Below are 14,155 nucleotides of genomic sequence, written 5' to 3' on the forward strand. Positions count from 1 at the left end.
GTTGTGTAAATTTATAAATATAATATATATCATTTGATTTAATGTAGTTTTTTTCAATATATTCACTAAATTTCACTATTTTTAAAATATATATTTTTTTAATTATAATATATATTTTTGAATGTAATAATTAACATATTTATATATATTATAATTATATTGAATTAAGATATATTATATTAAAAATTGTTTAAATATGTAACATATATGTGCATTTTATATTTTTATTAATTTAAATTAAAGAATTTGCATTAATAAAGAAAATTATTTTTACACTACTCTATCTTTTTACACTTTTTGTTATATATTATTTAAAAAAGAAATATGAATTTTTATTTGATAGCGCTCAACTTCGAATAATAATTTCAATTAATGTAGTAAACATTTAGTAAACATTTAATGTAGTAAACATTTAATTTTATATGTATTAAGGAATAAAAATATTATAGATATCAAAAAGAAAATTATATTAATTATGATAATTATATTGATTATGATAATTTAACTTTACTCAGTTTATAAGAACTAATATAATTAAAAATTGCAAAATTTTTTGCAAAAGATATGTTAAAATTTACAAAAAAGATATATAATTTTATGTTAGAGTAATTAATAATTTGATAATTAAATTAGATAATTTGATATCAATTATGTTATAAAAAATGAATATAAAAATGATTTCAATCTATGATATATTTTATTATATAATTAAAATATTATTGTTTCTAAATATATTATACTATATTCATTATTTTTATATATATTTTTATATATCATAGTAATCATAGTAATTACAATATACATCATGGTAATTACAATATTATTTATTCTATAATTGTTGCTAATTTTTTTCTTTTTTTTAATAAAAAAAGATAATTCTAATATTTAAATTATGTTTTTAAAAGAAAATTAAAAAAAATATATTTTATATTTTAAAATATAAATTATGTTTTTATTACAAATATTACTATTATAATTAAATATGAATTTTTAATTATCTCTACATTTGAAACTATTTTGATTATTCTGATAATTAATTCTTAATTAGTTTTTATTCTTTTTTTCTCAAATAAAAAGTAAAGTTACTTTTTTATTACAATAATTTTGTCAATCCTTTTCTCGAAATATATATATATTTTTTAATTATATTATATAATCATAATTATAATATAAATATCATTTCATTTCAATAAATAAAAATATACATTTAATTTGAACTATAATTATTATATTTATAAAATTTAATTCAGTTTCAATTTTTAAAAAGACATTACATATTATATATATTTCAATATTATATTTACGTAATTATTAAGAAATCGTAATCATTCATTGCATTTTAGATAAATAATTAAAAAAGTTTTTTTTAATTGTTTAACTTTTAATTTAAGATATTCCTAAATGTAAACATTCCTATTTCTATTACTATATAATAGAAATATCTATATAATTATTATATAATAATATAATAATAAAAATTACATAAATAAAAAAAACAACGATTAATTAAAAAATGAATTAAAACTTATTAATGTTGAAATTGTGAGATAAAATAAATTATTAAAATATTTTTAATCTTAAAAATAAGTCTTGTATTATTTATATTGTACATAAAATTAAGAATAAACAAAATCGTTCTATGCACACATTAGCATAATTGATCAAAAATGAAAATGTTTTATATATTAATATACAATAAATTATTATTAACTAATACAAAATATTTGTATTTCTTCTTAATTAATAATTAAGAAAGTTAAATGTCTATATAAAAACTATATAAAAAATTATATATATAAAAATTTTATAAAAACTATATAAAAATTTCTGATCTTTAATTTTCAGATCTTAATTTTCAGGTGTAATGTAAATGAAAAATCTGTTTATTCGTAAGGATTAATGAGACAATATATTAATGTATTTTATTTATATTATTTTATTCTTTAAATTTTTTTCATTTTTTTTTTATTTTTTAATATTTAATCTCTTATGTGTGTATTTTTTTTTAATTCTATTTATGTTACATTATATTATAAATCCTGTTTCATTGATACAAATAATTACATAATTTAATATTAGTAACATTGATTATTAAATTCTAATTTCTAATTTCTTATAAATTTTTTAAAATAATTAATAATACATTTTGTTTTACATTAAATATATTTACTCGTATATTACATAAAAAATGTTTATTAATAATAAGTATATAAATCCTTCCTAAAATTAATAATTATTTTATAATTTGTCAAAACAATTCATATTAAATTAATTTTTTTCATTGAATCAATCACTTTTATGTAATTATTTTGATTTTCAATATATTAAAATATACTCTTTTAGAAATTATTATATATAAATATTTTTAATTTTTTTTTACATAAGCTCGAATAAATTATATAATTTTACATAATGTATTTTTATTATTATTAATTATAATCATGATATGATAATTATTATGTGATTAATACTGATTGAATAAAACAAAACTATACAATTATATTGTTATGAATATTGACAATTACAGTGTAGAGCATCATGACCAACATGAATCGCGGTAGTAAATATCAGTTGCCATTGATATCGAAGATATTGATGAAACAGAGTCGTTTTTCAGACACGGAGTAGAACGGATATACCCTTCTTTGTTCTCTGTGTAAAAACTGAATTGCTATATAAAATATAAATATTTGTAAATAAATAAATAAAATGAAGAATCGAATGCAATACTGATATCAAAAGTGAAATTCCGAAGAACTTTTTTTTTAAGGAAAAAAAAGATACAAACTTCCTTTTTTTGAAATTAGTTGAATTTTCGAAACTCTATCGGGTCTATTGTCCATTATTAGATGGATCACTTTTTCTAGAAGAGGATTTTTAAAAATTTTAGAAATTTAGCAGATCACTATCTTCAATAAATAATAATAGAACAGCGAGAACGGACAGGATAAGTGGCCATTCTGTAAATACTCTAAATATTTATTCAAATATTAATGTAAATAATGAAATTTTTGTGGTTGAGTTTAAATGAATAATTACTAACTCCATTTCTAAATTTTTCTTTATCCGCATATCATTTGGATATATTCCACATTTTGATTTCTGAAAGAGAGACATTTTGTTTTATAATTTTATAATTTTATAATTTTGAAATGGTTACACGAATAATAAAATAAGGCGATCAAAATTTTAATTACCCGATTAAAAAGATCGACACTGAGTGTGTTGACTTTTTTGATTATTTTTTCAGATTATTCAAAATTGAATTCAACTATATAGTTTCATTTCGATTTAAAAAATCTTTTAAATTTAAATTATATTTTGTTCCAAAATTGATAACAGAAAAAGATACGTCCGTTCTATTATTTAGAAAACGACTTCATTTAATCGATATCTTCGATATTAATGACAATCGATATTATCATTTTCTGTTGCAGTTCATGTTACTCTTAATGTTCTTCATTATGACATTTATTGTAAATTTTATGTAACTTTTGTTTTTGATCTATTATATTAATAAGATATCAAATAAGGTATTTAAAAAATTAGAAAATTGATTTTATTATAGTTTTGTTATATGCATTATAAATTAAGATGTAAGATATTTTAAATATATAAATCAATCAATATTAATATCTAGTTAAATTTTTCATTTTTTCAAGATATTATTAGTAATACATATATATATATATATATATATATATATATATAATTGATAATCAATAATTGATAAATCATTGATAATTAAATTTTTAATTTTCATAAATCTTAATGTATTATATATAATGTTATTTCATTTATCTAATTAAGATGCTTTTAAATAGTATATAATTGTATATAAATATATACATTTATAAAATTTTATATGAATATCTTTTTAAATAATCACAATAACATTCTATATATGTTATATAATACATATGTTATATAATACATAATATAATAATACAATAATATATAATAATAAAATAATATAATAAGAACCAATTCATGTATCATCTTTATAATACATATTTATTATTCATATATAATATTTTCAAAATTATTTATTTTATAATTATTGATTCTGTAAAGTAATGAATTCTATTAAAAGTTGAAAATTATTGCATTGATTTAAAAAAATAGTAAAAAAATATATTCAAAAAACGAAATATTTATTTTATCTTCTAAATGAAAGTAAAATTCATAATTTTAATTATAATAATAGTTATAATTCATAATTTTAGTTATAATTATAATTATATTATTATTCACAATTTAATAATATTTAATTTATATTAATATTCAAATATTTCATATATAAAACATTTACTGAAAAGTGTTTTTTTATGAATTTTTATATTTTATAATAAAAATTATATAATAAAAATTTAAATTTTAAAATAAGATTTAAGAAATATTTTCTTAACTCTTTTAGAAGTTTTGATCTATTTAAAATGAGGTTTTAATGTTTTAAATTATACATATAATAGTACAAATTACTTATATATATAAAAAGATATACTTCAAAAAATTTATCTCTAAAGTTTGTAATTTGAATTTGCGATAAAATGTCAAAATAAATCTAAATTTTGTTTTTCGAAACTAATAGTATATATATATATATATATATATAGATTTGATATATTATTACATAAAAAATATTCTTTTTTTATATAATCATCAATCAGCTCCATTATTTTGTCAATTTAATTATTTTTTAGCAATTATCTTTATTGATAAATAGAATGAACAAAAGTAAAAAATAAATGCAACAAGATATATAGATAATAAATATATAGATAATATTTATCTAATATTTATCTTACCGACAAAATTTATTGTTTATAAGATGTAATTAACTAATAAAAATAACATTTAACATTTTAATATTATTTCTCAAATATTTAATAATTGTTTTGTTACAATAATAAAAATCATAAATAGGTTAGAAATTGTATTAGACTAGTAATTTTAGATTAATATTTTAATAGCATGTACATTACCTAGATATACACATTAGATGAAAAAATTCTAAAAAAAATATAAAAGAGTATTTTAAAATGAAATCATATACAAAAATAGATAAAAATAAAATAAAAATAATTTTTAATTTATGTACTATTTTAATTTAAAATAAAATTAAAATTAAAATAGAAAGATATAAATATATTTAAAATATAAGATATAGAAATTCTTCAATTTTAGAGGTTAGAAAGAATAATATGATATGAACTTGTATAAAAAATTTTGTTTAATATATGAGTATATGAAATATTAGATTTTATTTAGTTTCTAAAAAATTTATATCATACGAATAAATAATAGTTCACCTTCGGAAATTTTGTGAGAATTATTTCCAAACTACTTATAATTAGTTTTTATCATTCTTTAATTTGTGTATACATTCACGTACATTCACATATATATTCACTAGCTTGTTTTTTATGATATTTTTTCTTGAATTACATTATTACATTTTAATATTACATAATATATTATATATATTATTATTTTATAGTATATAATATAATATATAAATAAAAGTTGTCAATTAAAATTTATCTTTATTATTTATGCATCATGCAATGATAATAAACATTTAACAAATTTTTTTTTTTTAAATTTAGATTTTTATAAAAGCATGTACTTTTTTTAATAAACATATTATTAAAATATTATATTTTGTATTTAATTTTATTATATTATACTAAAGATAATATATAAAATACAAATTTTTTCAAGCAATATTTTATATTTACATTTACACTCAAAAATAAAGATTAAAAAATAAAAATTTTTATGAAAAATTAATTTATTTATTGTATTTAAATTTATTTAAACATTACAAAATAAAAAAAATATGCTTATTTTCTAAATATTATAAATTAAAATAAAAAAATATTCATTTTAAATTTGTGATATTTGAATACATAAAATTATTAAATAATATTATAATAATGAATATTTTATAGGGATATAATTATTCTAAAAATAAATAGAATTGAGAATTAGAAAAAGCAAAAATAAATACAATAAATAAGAAAATGATAAATTCATATAAGAAATATAACGTCATTTATTAATATAGATATTTAAAAAAATAATTTTTAATGTTAAAACGCTTAAAATATTATTAAACAAAAAATTAATATTTTAGATATTATTAAATAGAATTAGCAAAAATTCGAAATGTTTGATTTTTTAAAAATTGTTCATGCCACATCAATATTTATAAGATTTTGTTTAAATAAAACAAAGTATTATTAGACAAAAAATATTTTATATAAAATTTTAATAATAATCTAGATATAGCTTAATCTATATATATATATATGTATATATACATATATATATATATATATATATATATATATATGTATATATGTATATATCAATTCATATAATGTAGATCTACATATCTAATGTAACTTTATTTTTGGATTTGTTAAGAATGGACTAGATAAAACTTTTGTTAAAATTGGACTAGATAAAGAATCGTCTTAACTGTTTATTAAATAAAATTTAATAAATATTAGGTAAATTTTGTAAAATCTTTCAATAAGAATAATTTTTCACAGTTTTATGTTTCATTATTAGTTAATCTATTTATTATGTTATATTAGATATGAAATTAATTAAAACAAATTTCTTAAATTTATATATATATATATATATATATATATTCATTTTTATTCGTGAAAGAAGTTCAAGATTTATTGATAATTTTAATTTTGATGATTTTGATATGGCAATGGTTAGTACGCATATATAATGTAACTGAATAGTATATACTACAGTATTATCAGTTCGTTCGTGGTGATGTGTAATTATGTCTCGAGTGATATTTAATATATTAAATGTTAAAAATTGTAGGTCTATTAATAATAATAATTCAATTCAATATATGATAAAATTAAAATTTTTTTTTATTTAATAATATTTTTTACAAATCTTTATAATAAATTCATTGACATTTTATACATATATGTTAGTAAATATATATATTTTTATTATGAGTTATAATTTATTGTAGTTCCTATGATAATTATTTTATTAATTCTAAATTATAAAATCGCAGAAATAATTATTAATATATTTTTTATATTATTAATTTAATAAGATAAATATAATTATAATATATAATTATAATTATAAGATTCTATAGAAAGTATATATTAAAGTTCTTTATATTAAATATGTTATATATATGTTGTGTTCTTATTATTATAAAAAATATTATTTTATTATTAAATTTTCCAAAAATTAGTTAAATTTAATTTAATTTTATTATTATTTAATTATAATTACAATAACATTAAAAATATATATACCATTATTTAATGTTATATTTAATTGTAATGAACTTTAGATTTATGATATACATACATACGAATATATTCATATAAGCATATTTTTATATCGTACATCAATTATATGTTTTTTATATTCCAATAAATTTTTTAATTATATATATAAAAATATATAAGTGGAAATATATTGTGATGATCAGACAGATTTTCTTTAAATTTTTATTATTACATTCGTTTGTTATATTGATCCATTTATAATTATATAATTTTTCAAATTACACGTGGTAAAGAAAATAAATATATAATACATTTTTAAGAAATTCTATTTTTAATAAATATTTAAAATATATATGTATATTATTCAATATTAATCAATATTTAAATATAATATTAATATTAATAATAATATAGTATAACTTAAAAATTTTTCAATTGAAAATTTTAAACAAAATACATTAATTATTAATATTATTAATTTATTTTCTTAATAGTACAGAAGTTTCAATGGATACTTCAAAGAGTTTATTCACAAGAAAAATTTCCAAAAATTACAACTCATTATACTATTGTACCAAGAGAATTAGATCAAAGATGGAAAGGTATATGATGATGTGATTTATAAATATGAAATTAAATATAATAAATATAAACTATTTATTAATAATGAATTATAAAACTGAAATATTAAATAATTTATAGATGTAAATATGGAAAGATATATAGATGAAACTGATATTTTAATTGTGGGAGGTGGTCCAGCAGGATTATCTGCTGCAATTCAAGCACGTAAATTAGCAAAAAAATATGGAAAAGATTTAAAAGTTACAGTTGTTGAAAAAGCTTCTACTATTGGTGGTCATATCCTTAGTGGAGCTTGTTTAGATCCAATAGCTTTAAATGAATTATTTCCTAATTGGAAAGAATTAGGTGCTCCATTAAATACTCCTGTCACAGAAGATAAATTTGCATTTCTTACTGAAAAGAATAGACTATCAATACCTATTTTAAAAGGAATGCCAATGTATAATCATGGGAATTATATAGTTAGGTAATAAATTATAAATAAAATATTAATGTAATAAAATTATAATAATATAATAAAATTAATCTTAATAGTTTTGAAGATGTTTTTTTTTTTAATTATTTTGTTTCAGATTAGGTCATGTTGTAACTTGGCTTGGGGAACAAGCTGAAGCTATGGGTGTAGAAATATATCCTGGATATGCTGCAGCAGAAGTACTTTATCATGAAGATGGATCTGTTAAAGGAATAGCTACAAATGATGTTGGTATTGCTAAAGATGGATCACCAAAAAATACTTTTGAACGTGGAATGGAATTACATGCAAAATGTACCATTTTTGCAGAAGGATGTCATGGTCATCTTACAAAACAAATTTCAAAAAAATTAAATCTCAGAAAAGATTGTGAACCACAAACTTATGCTATAGGATTAAAAGAAGTAATTTATATTTATTAAATTTTTTTTTAATATAGTTTGAAAAATATAAAATAAAAGTGAATGTTATTAGATATGGGAAATTGATCCAAAAAAACATAAACCTGGCACTGTTGAACATACTATTGGTTGGCCACTTAAAAAAGATACTTATGGTGGTTCATTTTTATATTATCTTAATGAAGATACACCTCTTATTGCTATTGGTTTTGTTATTGGTTTGGATTATTCTAATCCTTATCTACATCCATTTAAAGAATTTCAAAGATTTAAACAACATCCAAGTATTAGGCCAGTACTTGAAGGAGGGAAAAGGTAAAATTTGTGAATACAAAAATTTCAATTATATCAAATACCCAAAAAAATTCTTATTGAATTCTTTAATTTTTTTTATTAATTAATTTTTATTAATTAAAATATAGCAAAAATTATTCTGGATATCTAATTTTAATTTTAATATTTAATTTGGCAACAAATATTTAAATTCAAATTTTATATTTTTGTTTTCTATTTTATATTTTTGTTTTCTATTTAGAATTGCATATGGTGCAAGAGCTTTGGTAGAAGGAGGTTTTCAATCTCTTCCTAAACTTCAATTTCCTGGTGGTTGTCTAATTGGTTGTACAGCAGGATTTCTGAATGTACCTAAAATCAAAGGAACACATAATGCTATGAAGAGTGGAATGCTTGCTGCAGAAAGTATAATCGAAGCTTTAATTGATGCAGAAAATAATCCTTCATTAACAAAAGGTTTAGAACCAAAAACTTATACTGAAAAAATACAGAATAGTTGGATTTATAAAGAGTTAAAAGCTGTAAGAAATATAAGGCCAAGTTTTCATACAAAATTTGGTCTCTATGGAGGTTTATTATATTCTGGATTTTCAATGTTAGTTGGAGGAAGAGAACCATGGACTTTATCACATGGAGGTATAATAATTGAACAAAAATAACAAGATAAAAATTTAAGCCAAAAATAGAAATTAATATTAGTGTTAATTTTTAGGTCCAGATTATACAAAATTAAAGTCAGCAACTATATGTACTCCAATAGAGTATCCAAAACCGGATAATGAAATATCTTTTGATTTACTATCATCTGTAGCACTTACTGGCACAAATCATGAAGCTGATCAACCTCCACATCTTACTTTAGCAGATGATACTGTACCTGTAAAAAAAAATTTAGCTATATTTGCTGGACCAGAAGGTCGATTTTGTCCTGCTGGTAAGTATTTATCCTATTAAATATATTTTATTTTATTATTATTATTATTACATTTTGTAATATTATATATATAATAATATAATATAATAAAATAAATATTTCTGTTGAAAATTTCATTATATAAATATATAAATATATTATATAAATATATTCATGTTTAGTTTATTTTTATTAAAATCTATTTGATTAAATTTAAATTTAATTTATTTATTTCTATATTTATATATATAGCATTTATTTATTAATTTATTTATTAGTATATACTAATATACTATATAATAATATTGAATAAATTTTTCATATGATATTATATTATATACAATAATTTATATTATATTATATTATATTATATACAGTAATCAAAATTTTAATTTCTTAGATAACTTTTTATTTAATTTATGTAATTTATTTTGATTGTTTCATAAAATTTTTTATATTTATAGGAAAATATCCATGGATAAATTTTATGATAATATTTAAAAATTTATTGTCGCGATTAGAATCTTAGATTGAAAAGAATAGGATAATAAATATTAATAAAAATTTTTCCAATAAAAATTTTAATAATTATATGATTGTAAAATAAAAAACTTTTTGAATTCACATTCAGTACTAAATTATAAAATAAAATATTAGAAAGATTTTTTCAATGAAAAAAAAGTTATAGAAATCAACATAATTGTTAATAATTATTTGTTAACAATTAATATAAATATTTGATTATTTAATTATTTTTCTAATATAATAACAAATCAATTACCATATTTTATATGAAATCAAAAAAAATATCAAAAAATTATTATAATATTTAAAAACAAAAATAATTCAATTTATATCATTTTTTCATTAAAAAAATTTTATTAATATTTTTCTATATTTTATATTTTTGTAAAAATATTATTCAAAATGTTTGATTTAACAAGCTAGCATTTTTTGTAATTTTAATATATTATATTTATTTACATATAAAGTGAAAAAATTATTATAATTAAAAAAGCTAATAATTTTGACAATAAATCAAATTATTAATTAAATTTTACATCATATAAGTTTTATATGAAAAGCTAGTGAATTGTTTTTAAGTAATTTAAAATAAAAATTTTGTTACTATTGTTATAAAAAAGAAATACCAATATTTGCATTTAAGAATAATTGTTTAAAAAAATTGTTTGTCATAAATAAAAAATATTTTACATAATAGAAATTTAATAATACTGATTGAAAATCTTATATGAATTATAATTGAAAATAATATAAAATTATTATTGAAAAATTATTTAAAGAAATTCAATATTGTAAATTTTTCAATATCCTATTTTATTTATATATATAATATAAATATAGATATAAAATATAAATATTTATAAGAAATATTAGAAGTTATATATGTATATATAAAGAAAAAATTTAATATGAATTTTCAATTTACAAAAATTTACAAAAGAAAACAGAAATATTTATATATTAATATATATAATTATATTATGTATATATATATATATATATATGTATGTATGTATGTATGTATTAATATTTGGAATTTTGTATGTAATATAAAATAGATAGAAAAGGTATAATTTTAAAGATTATATATTAAATAAACATTGATAAAATTGATTGAAATGCAGAAATATTTGTTGAGGTCATAAATATTTAATGTATACATAATTTTACTTTTGTCACATTCCATTTTCCATTTTATTACATTTAATGCACAATTAAATTTATAGATAATTTGAAAAAAAATTTCAAAGAAATTTTTGTTTTTGTTTTAATATTTTAATATTTATAATTATTCGTTAAATTTTATATTTATTAATCTGTAGTTATGTGTTATTATTAATGGAACTTTAGAATAATTTATTTATTAATTTTTTATTTATTGCAGCAAAAATTTATATTAAATATAGATTATAAATATATTAATTTCTGATTTCTGATTTATAAAGATTTAGATTCATAATAAATATTTTTAAAATAAAATATATAAAATATATTTTGTTGTGTAATATAAAAATATATAATATAATATATACAATAATATAAATAAATTTTAGGTGTATATGAATTTGTACCATTGGAATCTGGAGAAGGAAAAAGATTACAAATTAATGCACAAAATTGTATTCATTGCAAAACTTGTGATATTAAGGATCCAAGCCAAAATATCAATTGGGTTGTACCAGAAGGTGGGGGAGGTCCAGCTTACAACGGAATGTAAAAATTAAATATTTTATAATGATTTGATAAAATTTTTTATAAATTAAAAAAAAAATCATCTAAAAAATTTTTATATAAATTTATATATAATATGGATAAATATTTTTATACAGTTTTATATTTTTAAACAATGTTTGTAATTATAAATATATAATTGTAATTATAAATAATGATATTTTTTTCTACGATATAATATTTTATTGAAAACTCAGTCTAAAATAAAACTTTGAAATAATTTCTTTAAATATTTTTATCAAATTATTATATAAATTATTAATTTTTCAACAATTTTTATTAAATTTTATTTGTACTCAAATAAACGCAAGAATAATATTATTGGAAATTAATGTATATGATATTTTTAAAATCCAGTAATTGAAGACAGTAATTATCAAAACTTATAATATTCAATAATTGCAACAAAGATTTTTTATATGTTTTTGATTAATATTTTTTTTATTTTTTAAAAATTTTTCTAATAAAAAAATGATTGTAAAAAAATAATTAATATTCAATTCTTTATAAATCTTAATATAAAAAAAAATAAAAAATATTTTTCTTGAAATTGTTCAAAATTATTAAAAAATTCTTCAAAAGATCATGAAACTATTTAAAAATTTATTACTAAATGTTTATTAAATATATTGCTATGATATATTGTCATAATATCAATTTTCAGATTTAATATATTGATAAAAATATGCAAGAATGTTTGCATACTAATATTTTTATCCTATAACCAGATTTTTTTTTTAGAAAAATTCGAAATTAATAAATTTCAAAAGTTTGGTTTACTATTTCAATTATGCATAAAAATAATTTATTTGTTTTGACTATTCAAACATTTATATGATGCAATATATATACATTTATAAAATAGAATAAACTTTTAAAATTTATTTATTTTTAAGATGATTTTTTTGCCATATATATTTATTTACATAAAATATTTATAAAAATATTAAATATCTTTGGCAGATGAATCTAGACATCAAAATGATGAAAAAATTTCACATATATATATATATATATGTTTGATAAGATTTAATTAATAGATTAATGTTTATATTAAATAAAATGAGATGATATGGTGATAAAATGAGATAAAAATTAAATAAATGAAGCATTCATAAAAAAGATCAATTACAATATATACATATTTTTTATGCTGTGTGCATAAAATTCGTGTTATTAATGTATAATATTCAATTTCAATTATTATTCTTTTTTGATTCAATGATTTCAGTTCTTAGAAAGAAATTGAACATTAAATGTAAATGTAATACAGATAAAAGTCTGATTCATTGATCTGTAGAATTCAAATTGATTTGTGATTTTTTATATATATGGAAGCTTGTCTACAAGAAAATATATTCAATCTTTCTATCATATGAATATAAGATGTTTTTCTTGATATTGTATGGCGCATCATTTGGCATCTTACAATCGAATTTTGAAAATATTTTGCTTGTGGTTGCTTCTATGAATTTCAATAAATAAGCAATTAAAATTTGCTAACTTGTTGAGATAAGTTTTTGATAAATAAGTTATATAGTATATAATATGTAATTATATAATTAAATATTATATAAATTATATAATTTTAATATAATTACTCATATCTACAACAATATAAATCTACAACTATCTAAAACAATGTAAATTCCTCATCTTTTTGTTAAGAGATTTTGTTATAATAAATGATGATATGATATGATATTTTAACTGAGTGTTACTTTATTATTCTAATGCAAATTCAAAATATTATATAATTTCTTATTTAAATTTTATAGGACATATATAAAATATAATAGATATAATAAGATGTAAATATTTTTTTTATTGTGATATCTAATTCATTTTACAAAGTTCCATATTTTTATAAATATTTGTATATTAATATATATATATATCTTTTGAAAATCGATTCTAAAAGTAAAAAAACATAAAAGTTGCT

General features: G+C 16.5%; 1 protein-coding gene across 1 annotated transcript; it reads left to right on the plus strand.

The window, feature by feature from the left end:
• The first annotated feature begins 6,714 nt into the window (after positions 1-6,714).
• On the plus strand, positions 6,715-12,699 carry LOC107999573 (electron transfer flavoprotein-ubiquinone oxidoreductase, mitochondrial). The gene is made up of 8 exons (XM_062072023.1): positions 6,715-6,851; positions 7,784-7,891; positions 7,992-8,340; positions 8,447-8,753; positions 8,824-9,065; positions 9,286-9,680; positions 9,757-9,978; positions 12,036-12,699. The coding sequence occupies exons 1-8, from the start codon at positions 6,812-6,814 to the stop codon at positions 12,197-12,199; spliced, it is 1,827 nt and encodes a 608-aa protein (XP_061928007.1). The 5' UTR covers positions 6,715-6,811; the 3' UTR covers positions 12,200-12,699.
• The last annotated feature ends 1,456 nt before the right edge of the window (positions 12,700-14,155 follow it).

Source organism: Apis cerana, linkage group LG2 (genome assembly GCF_029169275.1).
Source record: "Apis cerana isolate GH-2021 linkage group LG2, AcerK_1.0, whole genome shotgun sequence".
In the NCBI taxonomy this organism is placed as follows: Eukaryota; Metazoa; Arthropoda; class Insecta; order Hymenoptera; family Apidae; genus Apis; species Apis cerana.

What these genes read in the sequence shown, in the direction of transcription:
- LOC107999573 (XM_062072023.1), top strand. Translation starts at nt 6,812, where the DNA reads ATGTCTCGAGTGATATTTAATATATTAAATGTTAAAAATT. An exon ending in ATGCTATAGGATTAAAAGAA is followed by an intron (nt 8,754 to 8,823) that starts GTAATTTATATT and finishes GAATGTTATTAG; the next exon opens with ATATGGGAAATTGATCCAAA. An exon ending in GTACTTGAAGGAGGGAAAAG is followed by an intron (nt 9,066 to 9,285) that starts GTAAAATTTGTG and finishes TTTTCTATTTAG; the next exon opens with AATTGCATATGGTGCAAGAG.